Genomic DNA, 19611 nt, shown 5'->3' with positions numbered 1-19611 from the left:
TAAACCAAAAGACTAATATAGAAAATTGTGCCTAATTTATGCAAAAAGGATACAACTCCTTTAGAGACAGCTAAAGAGGTACTTCAAAAGGGTGTCAGTAGCTCTTTCTTGCTCAACCCCTGTAATTTCTGGTGTCAAGCAAGCTTTTTACACCATTGAGCTTCCTGACGTCTTTGCATTATCATTTTAGGAGCTTTTGAATTGATTCTAGAGAATACATTTGCAGTTTGTTTAAGTGTATATGTTCACTGTAAAAAAAAGGCAGCAATTCAAATTTTGACTTGTGATAAGTTGACATAACTTATAAAACCAAGTTGAAAGTATTTTACTTAATTTGTTAAGTAAGATAAAAATATATGTTGATGTGATATCATTTTTTTACAGTGTACACAACACAGCATTATGGTGTTGACTTGGCATTAAAGCTACCTTTGGGTGACTTTGTATGCTTTCTTGAAGAAAAAAAACATGTTTTATAAATTAACCGATCATCAAACCTTAAAAGAAAGCAGTTAAACAAAGTATGATGTCATCTGACTTTTACAAAAGGGCACCATGATGCAGTGACTTCACGATGCTGACAGAAAAGCATACCTGAGTTATAAGGTCTTTCCTATTATGAAGGAGAACGTCTGATGTGAATGGAGATGACAACATAATAAGAACAGGCTGTTTTTTATAGCCGAGCCACTGCCAGTTAGACCCAGCAGGGTTGCCCACCACAGCATGCTGGGTTAATGAATCCTGTAATCAAAATTGCTACAGTAAATGGCCTTGTGTGATTATTAAACTGCAAGTCTGCATGTGCTGCTGTGAGGCGAAGATGTTGTTTTATATGTTATCTACAATACATATTTCAATTATAATCGTTTTGCTTATAACATGAATTTCTTTTAATGTGATAACGCCAAAAATCACATGACATATTAATGCATTGAATAGATGGTTTTACCATTTTTTACTTTGTGCCTGCAAATATTTCAATGCAAAGGATGTGCCACTAAATATTGGGGTTTCACAAAAACACATCAATCATTTACAATATGTAAATGATTGATGTGTTTTTGTGAAACCCCAATTTTAGATCTGCTTCTGTCCCTTTTGACTTCAGCATTAGTGATTAAAGGGATAGTTCACCCAAAAATGAAAATAATGTCATTAATGACTCACACTCATGTCGTTCCAAACTCGTAAGACCTCTGTTCATCTTCTGAACACAGTTTAAAATGTTTTATATTTAGTCTGAGAGCTTGTTGACCCTTCATTGAAAATCTACATACGGTATACTGTCCATGTCCAGAAAGGTAATAAAAACATCATTAAAGTAGTCCATGTGACATCAGTGCGTCAGTTAGAATATGTTGAAGCATTGAAAATACATTTTGGCCCAAAAATAACAAAAATTATGACTTTATTCAGCATTGTCTTCTCTTTCACGTCTGTTGTGGAGCGCATACGCGATACTAAAGTCAAGTGACTGCAGTGACGCGGATGACGTGTTATCTGGTGCGCCCCAGCTGTTTTTTTCCCCCGGGCTTCGTTTACAGTCTGAGGGAGACGCACGCTGTAAGTTTGAAAAAAAAAACCTGCACAAACATTTCTGAGGATAACACGTCATCCGTGTCACTTTACACTTTAGTCTCGTGCATGCACTTCGCAACAGATGCGGAAGTAATTTCGTTTTGTTTTGTATTTTCGATGCTTCAACACATTCTAACTGACCCACTAATGTCACATGGACTACTTTAATGATGTTTGTATTACCTTTCTGGACATGGACAGTATACCGTACATACATTTTCAATGAAGGGTCAACAAGCTCTCAGACTAAATCTAAAACATCTTTACTGTGTTTGAAGATGAACGGAGGTCTTACGAGTTTGGAACAACATGAGGGTGAGTCATTAATGACATTGTTTTCATTTTTGGGTGAACAATCCCTTTAATGTACAGTTGGGTCCAAAAGTCTGAGCCCCTTAATTTTTTAGGTGTTGTTTTCTGATTTACAAAAACATGCAATATCAGTATAACAAAAGTGAGTGAAAGACATACATTTCATAATATCCAAATATTTGGTCCCTGTAGTTGGACTGTTTTTGATGCTGACATGGACTTGTGCAAAACCTAATCATCTGTGTTACCCCAGTAGGATTTGATCTTGTGTGTTTCAGGAGAAGCAAGGATTCTGAACTATGGTGCAAACAAGTTCATGTTGTTGATGTACATACAGCTTCATACCCTACACTATGTAAAACATTTCACTCCAAATTTATTACTTACTGTGCCTTTGCGACCCAAACATTTTGGCACTAAACAGGAAGTTCCCTGTCACTCTAGTTCAACTGTGACTCTTGACCCTAGATATCCGCCACAGGCTGCCAGCACAAATATTTGGCATTTGTTTAGACCAAACAGAAACCATTTCAATCTTTGAAACAAAAAGGTCATTTGACAGAGATCCAACAGCTTACATTTTTGCCTCTAATAGCATTTGTTATGTTTCTGCAGAGATTGGACCTATTACAATAACAACAGATCCAAAGAAGTTCCAGTATGAGCTAAGGGAGCTTTATGTCCAGGTAAGTTCATGCACTGCACATGGGGTTTATTGATCTTCACATATTTGTTGACAGGGACAGCATGTGTTCATATGGATCCAGATTCACTCCAACAACTCCTGCAGAGTTCACATCTAAACAGTCAAATGAAGACTTCAGTTTTGGTTGTAATGTATTCAGCAAAGAATATCCACTGCTAAACTTTCAAACTTTTTCTAAACTAAAATCTAAAATCCACTGTTTCAAAATTAAGACTAATCTGTAGTTCAACCCTGAAATTAAAATTTAGTCATTAATTACATTGTTTCACACAGATTAAGATATTTTTAAAGATCAAGAACTTTCTGAGTCCCCACAACTTTCAAGTCCCAGAAAGACAATAAAGACATTTTTAAAATTGTCCACATTATTACTGTGGTTCAGTCTTCATTTCATGGCAAAGAGAATACTTTTTGTGCTCATAAAGTCAGTCTCCGCCCCGTATTAAAGGGGACATTTCACAAGACTTTTTTAAGATGTCAAATAAATATGTGGTGTCCCCAGAGTACATATGTGAAGTTTTAGCTCAAAATACCATATAGATAATTTATTAGGGATGCACCGAATCCAGATTTTTTGGGTTCGGACGAATACCGAATCCACTGTTTAAGATTCGACCGAAAGCGAATACCGAATCCTACTTGCATCCTTATTCCATTAACACAGTAAAACACATTAATGAAATAAACAATGTCCACAGCAGTGTATTTTTCATTTTATTTAATTTTAACTGTAAAAAAAGGATAGGCAACATTATGCCAGGATGACAAGTTGGAAAAACTATTTTGACAATTATCATAAGCCTATGCATAATGAAAGCGATGCGTTGCAACATGCTTGTTTTTCCAATAAGCAAGCAGCTAGCGGTTTTTTTCGCGCTGAAAACTGGCGCTCGGGTTTTTTCCGCGCTGAACGCCGAGAGTTAAAAAATATTCAACTTTGAGTGAAAAGCTCCGCTCGTCAATGTCAGTTTTCACACGACCATCCAATTACAGTGGAGGAGGGGCGGGACATTACCACAGCAACCAACCGGCTCACAGCTGAAGCATCACAGCTACCAAGCGCTCGGTTGAAAAACAGCTGGTATTCGGCGTCCTCAAGGCGTTTTCAGCTGCGTTTAAAAGTGTTGGTGTGTCCAGCCCCTAAGGCTCACCGGAAAAAAAAGCTCATCTCCACGTCAGCACCCGATGTGTGTACTCAACCGCCGCGTGACGTCGACCAGCGTAGCGCAAGCCTAGGGTTCGTTCGGTGGGAAAAAAATCAAGGATTCGGCCGAACCCGAACCCCGTCAAAAAGCCCAGTATTCGTCCGAATCCGAATCCTGGATTCGGTGCATCCCTATAATTTATTATAGCATGTTAAAATTGCCACTTTGTAGGTGTGAGCAAAAATGTGCCGTTTTTGGGTGTGTCCTTTAAAATGCAAATGAGCTGATCTCTGCACCAAATGGCAGTGCTGTGGTTGGATAGTGCAGATTAAGGATCGGTATTATCTCCTTATGACATCACAAGGGGAGCCAAATTTCAATTACCTATTTTTCGCATGCTTGCAGAGAATGGTTTACCAACACTAAGTTACTGGGTGTTCTTTTTCACATTTTCTAGGTCGATAGAAGCACTGGGAACCCATTTATAGCACTTAAACGTAAAAAAGGAAGATTTTCATGATATGTCCCCTTTAAGCAAAGTGTGCTGCTTTTGTTAATACGTGTCAAAGACTGACTTTATGAGCACAAAAGGGTCATATCTAAAATTATTTGTATTATTTGTGTGACTTAAGCTCAAAGTATAGTTCAGTTTATACGCTTTATACATATATAGTGTTTATACTCTTTACACGTACAGAAGGTCATGCATGCATGTACTGTAGAGGAGAATGTTGTATGTTACCATGTTGTATGTCTTGCATTTTGTCGCAATGTGCATGCGTCACACATTTGTGTACACTTATGAGTCAAATAAACTATGCTCTGCTAGGCTGTGCATTTCATCGTGCGCATACGTTTGCGTTAGTAATGCGTGGGTCAGCTTTTTTTCCAACCCCCGGGTCCCGCTTTTATGAAATTATTTGGCCCGCCCCTGCGCCCCAGCCTGCACCACTGTATCTATTTTTACAACCCATCCCTCACCGGCGACCATCAAAAAGACATACTAGGCGTTTGTACTGTAAATGAAAAGAGGCTTTATTTCAGCCTAAAAGTGCTTGGAAACAACTATTAGATTACATCCGCCTAAAACTGGCAACAACAACATACGCTTATAAACAATATAGAAACCAGCATGGTCATAGTAATAACAAGATAGGATAATGATAAACATTTTCAACATTTACAAAGCAGCGTTTGTATTTTCTATTCACAAATTCCCGACCTTAATATCTCCGGCACCTCGTCTTTTATCTTTACTCTTATTTCTCGGCAGTGTTGGGGGTAACGCATTACAAGTAACGTGCATTACGTAATAATATTACTTTTCTGAAGTAACGAGTAGAGTAACGCATTACTTTTTAAATGTACACATTAATATTTGAGTTACTTTTTCAAAAAAGTAATGCAAGTTACTTTTTTTTGTTTAATTAATTCGATAAAAAAAGATGTACTGAATAAACTAAACGTAGTCACATTATTATGCGTACACGCCTGTGTGGGAACAGTTTGAGTCAGAAACTAAGATGGCAGACCAGAGCTTGACATTTTTGTGATGAAACATGCAATTTCTGAATGCAGAACTTTTCAGTCATACAAAACACCTGCAAGGCCTGAAAGAGATCAAGCCTCAGCCAAAAAAAGTAACGCAAAAGTAACTAAAGAGTAACGTAAGCATTACTTTCCTTGAAAAGTAACTAAGTAACGCAATTAGTTACTTTTTGGGAGTAACTTAATATTGTAATGCATTACTTTTAAAAGTAACTTTCCCCAACACTGTTTCTCAGTTTGTGTTGTTGTGGCTGTGCGAGCTGCTTGGCTCTTTTGTGACGTTAGGACAAAATTTTGGGGACATCAAGTTTCGTTGCGCATGTTACATTGCTACGTAGGGCTAAGTATTTTAACCTTATTAAGAACCTAATAAAATATGAAAATATATATTCCCAATTATTTATTATAGGCTTTAGGGAAATGGACGCAACATACATGTTTTTTATTTTGTTTTTAATGACCTGCCCCAACTTACCCCCCCAAATAAAGTGACAATTACTTTACCCAAACTGCGGGCCCTTGGGTTATGAGACGACCCGCGCATTCGCGTACACATACAAAAACAAACTGTACTCCAGGCTTTAGGTGTAATTTGTGTCTAACCCTTTTCGGTACCCAGTGTGATCCACCCATTAATCTTTTGCTTGCTGTATAATGGACGTGGTGTAACAATATATGACAAATACAATGCTTTGATTAATCAGCTCTGTGCTTTGTGGATATAGATGTTATCTTGATTGTATTTATTGCATTTGGAAAAATTGTAAATGTTTTCTGGACATGTAAGTGTGGCTGCAATTTGCCATAATAGCGGTTTGACATGGGCATCCCATTAAAGAAGCAACGTCTTCTCAAAACATTTCCGTTATGTGCGTGTTTCTCATGACTCTTAGCATCCGTTCCAGCTGTTCAGGCCAAAAAAGAGGAAATGCAGACACACTGATACAGTGCATTATTGTACGGGCACCAAAAATGTTTTTCCTTTAAGACAGAAGTTGAGCAGGAGTATCGTTGGCTTGAAATTCGCTTTAGATATGTGTGTGTGAGTGTGTTTCATGCGCAAAACATTGGCGTTTGAGGGATAAATCATTTACATTTTCTGTTGCTGTTGATGTCTTTTCCAGACTAATTGTAAACGAATGACTAGAGTGCCTTATCTGAACATTCTTAACCTTTCTTACAATCTTGTTTTTGTTCGGTGTTTGAGTTTGCTGTTAAGGTTTGTTCGGTATAAGGTGCACTGAAAGAAGTGTGTGTGTAAGGAACAGACAGGCAAAGCTCACTTGCTTCCAGATGTTTCATTCAGACACATGCTTTCTGGAACACATAGTGAAGACAAGAGTGAAACACATTTATTATCGATACAAACATTAAAAAACTTTTATCCTTACCAGTTTATAGAAAGGCTTGTATCTAACTGGACTGTGGGAAGGCATCCAGTTTGGGCCTTCAAGTTGGGGCCAAGATTACTGGTCCAATGGGGCCAAGATTTTGCTCCAAAGTCAACATGAGATGCAGGGATGATCGCCTCATAGGACAAGCTTTACAGAATACAGTACTATACTTTTATGATAAGACCAGATCAGACTGCTGTCTGCTGGTTGCCCATGTCTTGTTGTGGTTGGCTTTGAGGAGTCTAGATGTCCTGTGATTACACATAATATCTTCACAATAATGAAAACGTCTCAGACTAGGTTTTGCTGTTGTGTTTGTGTGTAATCTTTTTGAAAGATTATAGAAAATACAAAGATATTTGAAAACTAAGTATTAAAGGGCACATATTATGCAAAATCCACTTTGACAAGGTGTTTGAAGTTTCGATATAAATGTGTGTTGGCAGTGTGTGAACACAACAACCCTACAATGAAAAAGTCCACCCTCTCCTTCTTTTTAAAGGAACAGTATGTACGAAATTTATATCAATTAATCATAAAATGGCCCTTATAGGTCATTAAGAAATCATTTTCATTTCAAATACTTATATCACTGACAACAGTGGTTAAAAAGTTGCAGCCCTCAACTGATGTTTATGTTGTCATTTTGTGTATTGGCCACCAGTTGTGTGATTGCAGTACCAGTTTTAGCCACAAGTTTTGTGATTGCAATACCATGGCCACAATCCTACATACTGTTCCTTTAAACCCCCATTTAAAGGAATAGTCTACTAATTTTCAATATTAAAATATGTTATTACCTTAACTAAGAATTGTTGATACATCCCTCTATCATCTGTGTGTGTGCACGTAAGCGCTGGAGCGCGCTGGGACACTTCGATAGCATTTAGCTTAGCCCCATTCATTCAATGGTACCATTTAGAGATAAAGTTAGAAGTGACCAAACACATCAACGTTTTTCCTATTTAAGACGAGTAGTTATACGAGCAAGTTTGGTGGTACAAAATGAAAAAATGTAGCGCTTTTCTAAGCGTATTTAAAAGAGGAGCTACATTTTATGGCGTAAAAGCACTTTTGGGAGTACTTTGACTCGGCACAGTAACACCCTCCCTCTCCCATTATGAGAGGAAGAAGAAGAAGAAGACTTTTCAGGCGAGTCGAAGTACTCCCAAAAGTGCTATTACGCCATAAAATATAGTTCCTCTTTTAAATCCGCTTAGAAAAGCGCTACGTTTTATTTTGTACCACCAAACTTGCTCGTATAACTACTCGTCTTAAATAGGAAAAACGTTGATGTGTTTGGTCACTTCTAACTTTATCTCTAAATGGTACCATTGAATGAATGGAGCTAACTAAATGCTATCGAAGCGTCGCAGCGCGCTCCAGCACTTACGTGCACTCACACAGATGACAGAGGGATGTATCAACAATTCTTAGTTAAGGTAATAACATATTTTAATATTGAAAATGAGTAGACTATTCCTTTAACCAAAGCAGTCTCATTAGACATGCTGTTTTGATTTGTTTGTTAATGTGATGTCACAAATAAAGCCCTGCCCATACTGAAACTGCACAGACACATTCTAGGCACACCTGAGACACATCTTGTGAAATGGGCATAATGTTCCCATTTAAAGAAAATAAATAACAAGAAGCGTATTAATATTGATGTAATGAGAAGTAATGATTGATCCTTTCAGGGAGGTGGAGACTGTCCAGAGATGAGCATTGGAGCCATCAAGATCGCCCTTGAAATCTCTCTACCAGGGTCGTACATTTATGTGTTTACTGATGCCCGATCAAAAGACTACAGGTTGACCCATGAGGTTCTCCAGCTCATTCAGCAGAAACAATCACAGGTAATAAAACCATTAACTTCAATTCCTATCAACTCACTCACATTTGTTTTGTTTAGCTGTTACTGTACAGTACAGTACATTTCTTTACTAGGTTGTATTTATTTAGTTCATATTTATTATGCCATCTCTACTGGGTCTTGATATTGCTGTAACACTTATATAGCATTTTTTGTTTGTAAGTACTTAAATGATTTCATGTCAATAAGATATAAATGGATCTGGAATGTGTTTGTTTATGAAAAATGTTTATTGGAATACTACTGATAATCTGTGTATTCATGTGACAGGTGGTATTTGTGCTTACTGGTGACTGTGATGACAGATCTCATATTGGGTATAAGGTGTATGAAGAGATCGCCTCAACCAGTTCAGGACAGGTCTTTCATCTGGACAAAAAGCAAGTCAACGAGGTGAGACACTCACCTGATATGTTTGTGTATTCCAAATGCACACTTGGGACCAGATTGACTAAATTGGCGCGAGAGCGCAATTCCAAAAAACGCACCAATGGGAGTGTTAATATCTGTGGGTATTTATTTAAAAAGGCACAAATTAAATAACACAGGCACAACAGCTGATTTCCATAATGACCAACGCAATCTACTAAGAGCAGTGCAAATTAGTTCAGGCTTGCAACTAGGCAGAGCTGATGAGGTGCTGTGATTTACTAACGCCTGATGTGCTTGAGTTCAGCACCACGGACAATGCAGCTAAAAATTCGGGGTATAAAATCCCAGCTAACGAAGCCATAGTACACTGAAAAGAACTGGAGGACAAAATTTTTTTGAAACATCTGGTATTGTGTGACTTCTCCTAGTGACTCTTCTTTACTTTCCTCCAGCAAATAAAAAACAACATGGCTTGGCAAACAATATTTTTAATACTGGCATTCCAAATAAATTGTTATATGTGGAAAAAATCCTCTGCCTTGTACCATGGACTTTCTGATCTCTGCCAAGCCTTTTTCTATCAGTTACAATTGCAGCCATTTCAAGAGCAAAATTATTTAAGACATGCTTTTTGTTCGGCATTAAATAATTGTGCAAATACCAGTACTAAATTTTGCGTCTAAAAGGGAACCTCCTAAAAATTTATATGCAATAAGGTCAGCAGAGGTGGAAAGTAACGAATTACATTTACTCACGTTACTGTAATTGAGTAGTTTTTTTTGGTGTACTTTTACTTTTTTGAGTAGTTTTTAAAATCTGTACTTTTACTTTTACTTAAGTATGTTTTATTTAAAGTATTGTGCTTCGCTACATTTTAAATCATATCCGTTACTGAGTAAAAAAATATTTTAAAAAAGCAAGGTGATACAGACGCGCAACGGATGTAAATGGGCGGGGGCCGGGGGACCGCGCAAAAAGAACCATGGAGACGGACGAGACAGGTGCACGCTAATGCAGACCCGCCTCAGTTCAAATCTTATGATAGAAACCCCTGGTCATTTAAGTGACCACTTTCCACTGACGCGAAGCGAGTGTTTCATTCCTATGAAAGGTAGGATTCATGCTTTGGGTACGAAATTACCGACCGGATTTTACCGCTCATTTGCACAACGCGTTTTAATACCATGCGCATTATCTTCCGAGGTCTAGCAGCTTCGCGTCAAGTCAAACACAACTTAAGAATGTCCTAGAGAGAGAGAGAGAGAGAGAGAGAGAGAGAGAGAGAGAGAGAGAGAGAGAGAGAGAGAGAGAGAGAGAGAGAATAAAGGTCTGGGAAGTTAGAAGACAATAAACGTGTCAAAAGTATATAGCCATGGCACTCATCTCATTATATGCTCATTTAAACTATATATAGTTTAATAAAATAATGTATGTTACCAGCAATACATCAATTACAACCTTACTATAGTGATTGTATTTACTAGCTGCTGACCATTTTCAAAAGTGCATAACTCACATGTAAAATCATTCAATAATTCCATAGTTTCTTAGTTTAAAAAAGCTTTTTATTTTATTAACTTTTTGTTATTGCACTTTAATTGTAAAGATGTTCCTACAATTAAAAACAACTAGTATGAGATTTATATTCCCTTGTCGTTTTTGAACTATACTAGAATCCTCCACCTCTCCCCGCTGTAAAAAAGTAACTTTTACTCTGAGTAAAGTTAAAATGACTTACTTTTACTTGAGTAGATTTTTAGACAAGTACTTTTACTTAAGTAAAATATTATTAAAGTAACTTTACTTTTACTTGAGAAAAATATTTCATTACTCTTTCCACCTCTGAAGGTCAGTCACAAAAATAACTAGATCACACCTTTTCAGCGCTAATCATCCACTGCGCGTTTTTAGTAAATCCCGACAGTTGTTATTTAACGCCAAAATGATGGTTTGCATTGGCGCAAGCTGTTAATAAATCTGGCCCTTACACATTTAAGACTCACAGTTTGATTTAAAAGATTTTAATCTTTTAAATGTTGCAGGAAATTCATATATATCATATATGTTCAAGATATGGTCATGCTCTAAAATGTAAATATTAAAAACCACATTAAAAAACAAAAAACAAAGTGTTTTTAAAAGAACACTTAACATCTGCAAAATCATTTACTGACTTTTAATTTTCTGCCTCTTTCACTTGATATCTTTTTCCATTTGGTCTTATGACACGAAGGTTAAAAGATTTGCTAGTTTTGAGTACCTAAGAAGTATTTGGCTGATTAATAGACAGTTTCTCACTTGTTTATCTCTATCAATAGGCACACTCATCATTTGTTTGTGACTGGGGTGATTTACCTTATCTTTGCATGTGCACATCAATGTGTGTTTGGCTAAAGAAGTGACGGGTGTAATGACCTGTCAACATTGAGCTTCACCACAGGAGCTAAAACAGTAGAGCTGTGATCGTGTCTGTTTGTGCCATGACCACTGTGACAACTTTACTGACACCACAGGAAACTGAGAAGCAGGACACAGCTGTCAGTAGCTAGAATGATAGATGGAGATCCTGCATGGGCAGACTGCAACTTCCTTATATCAGTTTAGCACATCATAGATGAAGTGTGTAATTTCTGCACTACTAGTTGCACCATACAGAATTACAAAAAATTAAATAAGATTTTCCTTTTTCCAAACAAAAGATTTTCCTTTTTTCCTACATGCTGATAATTGTCTGTTGAGTTCAGGTGCAATCTTACAGGGTTTATAAAAAATAACTGCTAGACAGCTAGATGTAAATAAAGTTCTGCAAGTTGTTTTTTATCTGACCTAGGTCACCAAGTAAACCAGAATTCTCCTAAAAATCCTCATGTCTGTCATGATTTAAATCCATGCATGGTGTTTCAAAGTATTTGGGTCTGACTCTGAAAAATGTGTGGTGATGTAGAGACCTCCAGTCAAGGGGTCAGACCAAGTGGTTCGCATATATTTCAAAACCATGTGTGTGACGTTTACGTTTTACTCCCCGTTATTACGCAGTATAGATCCAGAGCCCTGCGATAATCACATAAAGTATTATTTGCCTATTCTTTGCTGCAGACTCTAACCCTTTAAAGGTGCAGTTTGTAATTTTTAGAAGGATCTCTTGACAGAAATGCAAAATAATATACATAACTATATTATCAGGGGTGTATAAAGACCTTTCATAATGAACCGTTATGTTTTTATTACCTTAGAATGAGACATTTTATCTATATACACAGAGGGTCCCCTTACATGGAAGCTGCCATTTTGTGCAGCTATGTTTCTACAGAAGCCCTTAACGGACAAACTTTTTTACTAAGTTTTCTCCAACTATGACATGTTTGACCGGTGACGGCTAACATAGCTTCTCTTATGTGTTTCAAAAGCAAGAGGTGAGCAGTGGACTGAGCACTTGGTTGCAATTCGCAACCTCACCACTAGATGCCACTAAAATTTACACACTGCACCTTTAATGCTTTTTTGTAGGTATTGAAATGGGTGGAGGAGGCAGTGCAGTCCTCTAAAGTTCACTTGCTCTCCACTGATCACCAAGATGGGCTTGCTAACAGCTGGCAGATCCCCTTTGACCCCAGCCTGAAGGAAGTCACTGTTGCCTTAAGTGGCCCTGCGCCGAACATTGAGATACGAAATTCTCTGGGTAAGGAGAACATATTTGTGGGATATCTGATTGCAGTCTTTCCAGAAACAACACACTTTGAAATGTGCACTACAAAAGTAAATTTTTGCACAAATCAAGGCAAAGGGTGTTACATCAAATAAGCTAAAATATAACTATGTTATTTTTTTTTATCATTTTTTAATTATAAGAGAAATCCTATGGTGTTATTTTATAGTTTTTCTAATCTGGAACCCCTTGATTTTTTTGAGAATTTTTTTAGTGTTTTGAGATTTTATATGTAAGTTGACCCACATGGATTCTACACATTTAATTCTTACTGTATATATGTTGAATGTAATAAAATTTGCAGCGTACAAGCCTACATAAATGTACCATTAATATGCATGTTCTGTTTGTGCTTTTAGGAAAACTCATTGGGATTAAAGAAGGCCTGTCTGAGCTCCTTCACATCCCCAACTCTGCCAAAGTCCTCAACCTCAAAGATCCAGCACCAGGAATGTGGACCATAAAGGTAAATAACAGGTTTATCGCCAGCTAAAATACACATATACGGGTCTTCTTGTCTGTGTAGATGATTTAACTGTGTAACTGGTAGATTTCCAGAAAGGTAGAGTTATTACCTTTATTTTGTATCTTGAGATTGAGGACAGATCCCAGAGTGATGGATGGGTTATGAAAGCCAAGGCTGTATGGTGAAGTCATTGGCGTTCTGTTGACGATGTAAAGTCTGGCTGTGGGCCTTTGATTTGGGCTCACAATGTGATTGGCAGGAACAGGGAGTTGCTTCAGGGTACCCATAGTCACAAAAGGCCAATTAAAGAAAATCACAACATTTTTCCCTGAATGATTTGTGTTTGCAGCGCACTGTTGGGGGTCTCTAAGAGCACATTTAAACCTGGTATTAAGATGCTTTTTGGTCGACCGGATCAGAAGTGTATGAGAGAGACGCATGTCAGTTAACACCTGGTGTTTTAATCTGTCTCTTTTGTCAACCGCTTCTGTCCTGATTACTTCGATATACTTTTATATTAGTATTATATCAGAGTACTGCTGCTTGTGTTGTTATTAAACATGCTGCACAGCAATTTGTACATCTATATGTAGAGGCTTTCTCAGATATCTCAGAGCAATTGATGAAGTAAGCTCGCACATTTTTCAAAATGGAAATGAAAGAGGCGGAAAGAAGTTCCAGATTTTCAATGACCAGGGTTTCCACAGGTCCTTAAAATCCTTTAGTTTGTGAATCTGGGGGGGAATTCAAGGCCCTGGGAAGTTTTTGAAAATATACATACATAGATACAGGCCATTGAAAGTGCTTGAATCTATTTCATGCAAAAAGTTTTCTGGAAAAAAATCCATATTATTTCCTGTGTAGTGTAGGATAATATCATAAAAATTCTAGACTTTATAAGTACACGTGCTTAACTGTTTGCTTTAAATGCTTGTATCTTCTGTATGCGAATGTTGATTCATACCAAAATGCTTTTTTGCATAGTTGTGTTTGACACATGAAAACATCTAGGGTTACGTATGTAACTGTGGTTCCCTAAGAAGGGAACGATACGCTACGTCTCCCTTGACAAACTTCCTGCGTCCCTGTAACGCCGTCTTTGGCAATATTTCAGATAGCGATATACTTCCTAGCTCCCATGTCACCCTGTCTTTGTCGTTAAGCCTCTATATTAGTTGAATTTGATATACACATTCAGACGCACTTACCCCTGGAGGCGTCCCCAAAGTGTCACCGCAGTGACGCAGCGCGAGTTCCCTCGAAAGGGAACTGTAACAATGTATCTTAAAAGGTAACACGATGTAACCTTTAAATGTGTCCCCACATTAAGTCCTTGAATTTGAGGGTATCGGACCTGGAAAGTCCTTGAAATGTCCTTGAATTTGAAGTTAACTAAGGTGTGGGAACCCTGAATGACAGTCTAAAGACCGTGCCGAACACTATGGGTTCGCACTAGGGTCAGGACCGATGTAAAAACATTGTACTCGGTACATTAGTAGTAGGCAATCTTTTTAGTGGCTGCTTGGACACATTCAACCACACCACAAAAGCAATCTGGTCAAATGCGTTTTCGACTACCTCTGAATGTGGTTGAAAGTAAATCAGCTCAAAACGTTTCAAATCCTGTGAATAGGGTCTAAAAGACTGCATGATCTGCTCCATATGGCCGTTCTTTGAGTTTGGAGATCAGGAGTATTTATGTGAAGGATGAAAAGTGTAAATGTGTCATTATCAATCTACTTTTTTGCACAAAGGGTGAGATCTTTGTTTGGCATTGAGCTCGCAGAATCCACCCTGTCTATGTGTCAGTATATTTCTTTCTTTCACTCAACCTCTTCCCATTCGGTCCAACATTTAGTCTCTGTGCGAATGCCAGAGCTGTTTTACATACACGGATGAAGATGATGTATATGGCAAGATTTAAAAAGTATAAAATTATTTTATGATCAGAATCATAGAAGTATTCAAAAAACAGCCCATATAATATTTTCTGAAACAACTTACCCAAAATTGTTTGAAAATCTCCCTCTCCATCATCAAACTTTTTATTTATTTATCAAAAATGACATTTTTGTACACATCATGTCAGGTTAAATCTTAGTGATAGCAAGCACAGGTCACAGGCAAGTTTGTAAACCATGAACAATAAGGTCTTAACCTATTGTGGCAAACGGAAAAAATAAATAATGCAGTCAGAAAGCTTGCAATATTATCAATTTGTATGGATTGCAATCAGTGCATAAGTGCATAAATATTGTAAGTAGTCAATGATCTCCCAAGAACATGAGATGGGAAAAATCCTTGTATTTATTTTCCATGAAACACTTTTAATTTATGTAATTTAAATAATGTCCTTGCACAATGAGCCCATCTTGGCATCTATGAAGGTTGTGAAGGTCACATTGGCATCTGTGAAGGTTGTCTGCCTTGGGGTTGGTTTTACTTAGATTTTGGTTTCAGTTTTAGCACAAGGCAAGCCTTAAATCTTCATAATTAATGGATAACATCTTTATCTTAATCCACCGATCTGCAATAATCTTTGGAGGGCGATGGTGGGCTCCATGTTCCACCGTAAGTCTTTCAGGATCTTTTCCTTCAGCTCACTGCTGACCCTGTCATTGATGGTTTCTTGGCGTCATGTCATGCAGTGCTTCATGGCCCATGGTAATTCTTTGGGATGGTTGTAATTTCAAAAGAATGCAAGCAGAGGACGGGTTGCCATGGCTCGCCCTGAAGCAGTAAGCTGCTGACAACATCATGCACACCCCAGGCCCTCTGCACCAAAACAGTCATAAAGGACAGCAGGGATTTGAGTCATTGTTAATGGTTTAAATGATTTAGGATTTAAATGTTATTTGTGGATTGTTGTCATAAATGCTTTTAAGAGGTTTTTTATCCCAAATCTTATTAAAAGTCTTAATTAAAGTGATTGACAAAGAAATGCAATCTGCAAGAACTGTATCTTATATGATGTGACGTTTGTCTGAATATTGGTCTTCTGTTTTAATGCGTTTTTGTTTTCTGTTATTTCGTTTTTATGTGTTAGTGAGCCAGACAAATTCCCACCTTGGTGGACAATAAAGATATACAATACAATACAATAAATTAGTTTGGGTATGCCTCTGTGGTGCATCCTACTATAATAAGCAGATATTATAGTTATAGTGGCGGTTTCGCGGACAGGGCTTATCCAAGTCTCAGACTAAAATGCATGTTTAAGCTGTCCTAATTTAAAAACACCTTGTACATCTTAACATATATCAGGGCAATTGTTTTGTCTCAAAATGCACACCAGTATTGTTTTTTGTAAGATTTGTTTGTAAATGTCCTAATCTAACCAAGGCCTAGTCATGGTTTAATCTAAACCCTGTCCGGGAAACCGCTCTATAAAGGCGCAAGTTAATTGTTTTTAAGAAATGCCATCTAACTTTATTTATTACATTTTGTTGCTGTCAATGTGACCCCAGACGTCCAGTGAGGGCAGACACTCGGTTCGTATATCAGGTCTTAGCACCATCGATTTCCGAGCAGGCTTTTCCAGGAAACACACACTGGACTTCAAAATGACATCGAGCAGGCCGGTTCAAGGTGAGTTGGCAAACCTTAGTTAACCAGATTCATTAAAAAAAATACTACTGTACAGACTCCAGTCCAGCTTTAAGCAGCATATATGAAATTCATGCTGGTCTAAGCTGGACTTTTCTGCAGAAGTGTTTCTGAATGGACCACACACACTTGTCAAATTTATGAGGTACCATATTGGCCATTTACTTTAGCATGTTTTTGCTGACCTTTCTAACCTCTGTCTTCTTACACACACAAAGGAATACCCACTTTTATCCTGCTGAACACCACTGGACTTTCCCTTCCTGCTCGTGCGGACCGCCTGGAGCTTCTGAGCATCACTGGCAATGTAATGAAAACGCTGCCTATTCGTTACTACCCTGAACGACGCCCCTACGGCATTTGGAACATCACTGAGTTTGTCCCACCCAAAGAGGCCTTCTTCCTACGAGTAACCGGTTACGACCGCGATGGCTTTGTCTTTCAGAGAGTGTCTAGTGTTTCCTACTCCAGCATTGTACCAGGTCAGATTAGTGCAGACTAATCCCACCCAAGAATTTTAAGTATCTTGCTTTACTTAATACTTTCTTCATTTATTTAGATGCACCTAAGGTGAGCATGCCCACTCATACCCCTGGCTACTACCTTCAGAAGGGGGCTATTAACTGCTATGTGGACAGCCTGATCCCCTATACCTTACGTTTTACCAGAGAAGGATTACGATTGGGTGTGGACCAGCTCTTCAGGTACTGCTCTTAAATTCTAGGGTACATTAGTACTAATGCTGTCACGGTAATTATGCATGCAGCTTTTTTGGCCTCTCTCTCTCTTTGTCTGATTCTGAGTCAGTCAGGCTTTTTATTAACTTAAGTGAAAAAGGTTTTGTAAATCCTAATGATGGTTGTATTTACAGTAGGAAACCTTGAGGAACTTTATAGGTCAACTTTATAAGTGGTAAAAAATACAGCATACAGTATGAGCAGTATATGGCCCTTTCAAATTGTACTGTTGAAGGCCCAGTGAACTTTATAGTTACTTGGTTTCCAGTTCACATGTTGTTAGTAAACACTTTTTCCAATGCAATCTTTAAAGAGACACTCCACTTTAAAAAAAAAATGTGCTAATTTTCCAGCTCCCCTAGAGTTAAACATTTGAATGTTACTGTTTTGGAATCCATTCAGCTGATCTCCGGGTCTGGCACTAGCACTTTTAGCATAGCTTAGCATAATTCATTGAATCTGATTAGACCATTAGCAACGTGCTAAAAAATAACCAAAGAGTTTCAATATTTTTCCTATTTAAAACTTGACTCTTCTGTAGTTACATCGTGTACTAAGACCGACGGAAAATTAAAAGCATGCGTAGTGATATTACGCAGTGCTCGAAAATAGTCCCCTGCTATTTAAAGTATCCAAGGGCAGTGCGTAATATCACTACGCCTACTGCAGCCATGTTACAGCAGCAAAGTCCTTGATTTTTACGCCAGAATGAGAGTATAGTTTATAGAGAGTATAGAGAATAGATACATTTTCTGTCTGTCTTAGTACACGATGTAACTACAGAAGAGTCACGTTTTAAATAGGAAAAATATTGAAACTCTTTGGTAATTTTTTAGCGCAATTTTAATGGTATAATTAGATTCAATGGATTGTGCTAAGCTATGCTAAAAGTGCTAGCGCCAGACCCGGAGATCAGCTGAATGGATTCCAAAATGGTAATATTCAAATGTTTAACTCTAGAGGAGCTGGAAAATGAGCATATTTTCAAAAAAAGTGGAATGTCCCTTTAAATACTCTATCTACCCAATGCTAATGGGTGAATGCAATGAGTATTTACAATAGAGCCTTAATTTACCTGCGTCAACATCTTTGTTAAATATTTTAGGGAGTCCACTAATGCATCGTGGGAGATTGCTGAGGTGACCCTGAAGGACGAGGGCTTTTATGAGTGCATCGCCGTCAGCACTGCTGGAACTGGACGGGCTCAAACCTTCCTTGATGTATCTGGTTAGAACGTCACTTTTCGTTTTTAGCTTAACAGCTTGCTAATAACAGTAACATTACAAAACATCATGATGCATTTAGCTTATTTCCCTTTTTTAATTCCCTAATAACCAAGTTGTTCATGAATCATTTAAAAGTAATACAGAAGATACCCACCATTAGGAGAGCACTGAAGCATCCTGTATTTATTAACTCCATGCATGACTGAATGGTCAGGCCATGCATTTAACTCTATAGACTGTCTTGTACTATAATAGAAAACATGTGAGCAATTTCACGGGTTAGTTACTATTGAGATGTTTTATATCTTACATGCCTGAGGAACTTCCTTATGTGCTGTTGTGAGTCTACATACAATACATGTATGCAATAAAGTACAGGTATATGTGTTCCCATAGTTCAGTGGTAATAGAGCAGGGCAAAAGGTTGTGGGTTCAATCCTGGGAACACATATAATAATAAAGTGTATACCTTGTAACGCACCGTAAGTTGCTTTGGAGAAAAGTTTCTGCCAAATGCATAAATATATGTGTGTGTGTGTGTGTGTGTGAGGTTAGTTCATCTCAGAAATCCCAATGTGACTGAAACTGATCACTCCAAAAATCTGTTTAAAGTAGCAAGAACACTGGATTGTTTCAAATGAAATTACCCTTTCAGTCCTCGGTTTACTTCATGGTCTTTGTAACAGACATGTGTTGAACAATTTTATGAGTGAGTGAGCACAGTTACAGCTTTGGTTTGACTGATTGATGGAATCAATGTGTACTTGCTCTGAACCTTGGAGTACTCCGCCTTGCATGTGTGCATTTTGCCAGTGGAGCATGCTAGACATCTGTCTGGATTTACCTCACTTAACTGAATGTGATTAATTGTTTCATATTCATTACATTTACATTTATGCATTTGGCAGACGCTTTTATCCAAAGCGACGGTGCATT

General features: G+C 37.8%; 1 protein-coding gene across 2 annotated transcripts in view; it reads left to right on the top strand.

Moving 5' to 3' along the window:
- The window catches only part of hmcn1 (hemicentin 1), a 107825-nt gene that overhangs the window by 18224 nt on the left and 69990 nt on the right, over positions 1-19611 (top strand). For both annotated transcript variants that reach the window (XM_055185788.2, XM_055185786.2), the window contains exons 2-10: positions 2509-2579; positions 8387-8545; positions 8833-8955; positions 12442-12613; positions 13000-13106; positions 16574-16694; positions 16931-17194; positions 17272-17416; positions 18555-18676. In XM_055185788.2, the coding sequence (XP_055041763.2) occupies positions 2509-2579; positions 8387-8545; positions 8833-8955; positions 12442-12613; positions 13000-13106; positions 16574-16694; positions 16931-17194; positions 17272-17416; positions 18555-18676 (1284 nt within the window). The remainder of the gene's footprint in view (positions 1-2508; positions 2580-8386; positions 8546-8832; positions 8956-12441; positions 12614-12999; positions 13107-16573; positions 16695-16930; positions 17195-17271; positions 17417-18554; positions 18677-19611) is intronic.

The sequence above is a fragment of the Misgurnus anguillicaudatus genome, chromosome 18 (genome assembly GCF_027580225.2).
Source record: "Misgurnus anguillicaudatus chromosome 18, ASM2758022v2, whole genome shotgun sequence".
In the NCBI taxonomy this organism is placed as follows: Eukaryota; Metazoa; Chordata; class Actinopteri; order Cypriniformes; family Cobitidae; genus Misgurnus; species Misgurnus anguillicaudatus.
This window is presented reverse-complemented; position numbering and strand designations above follow the sequence as displayed.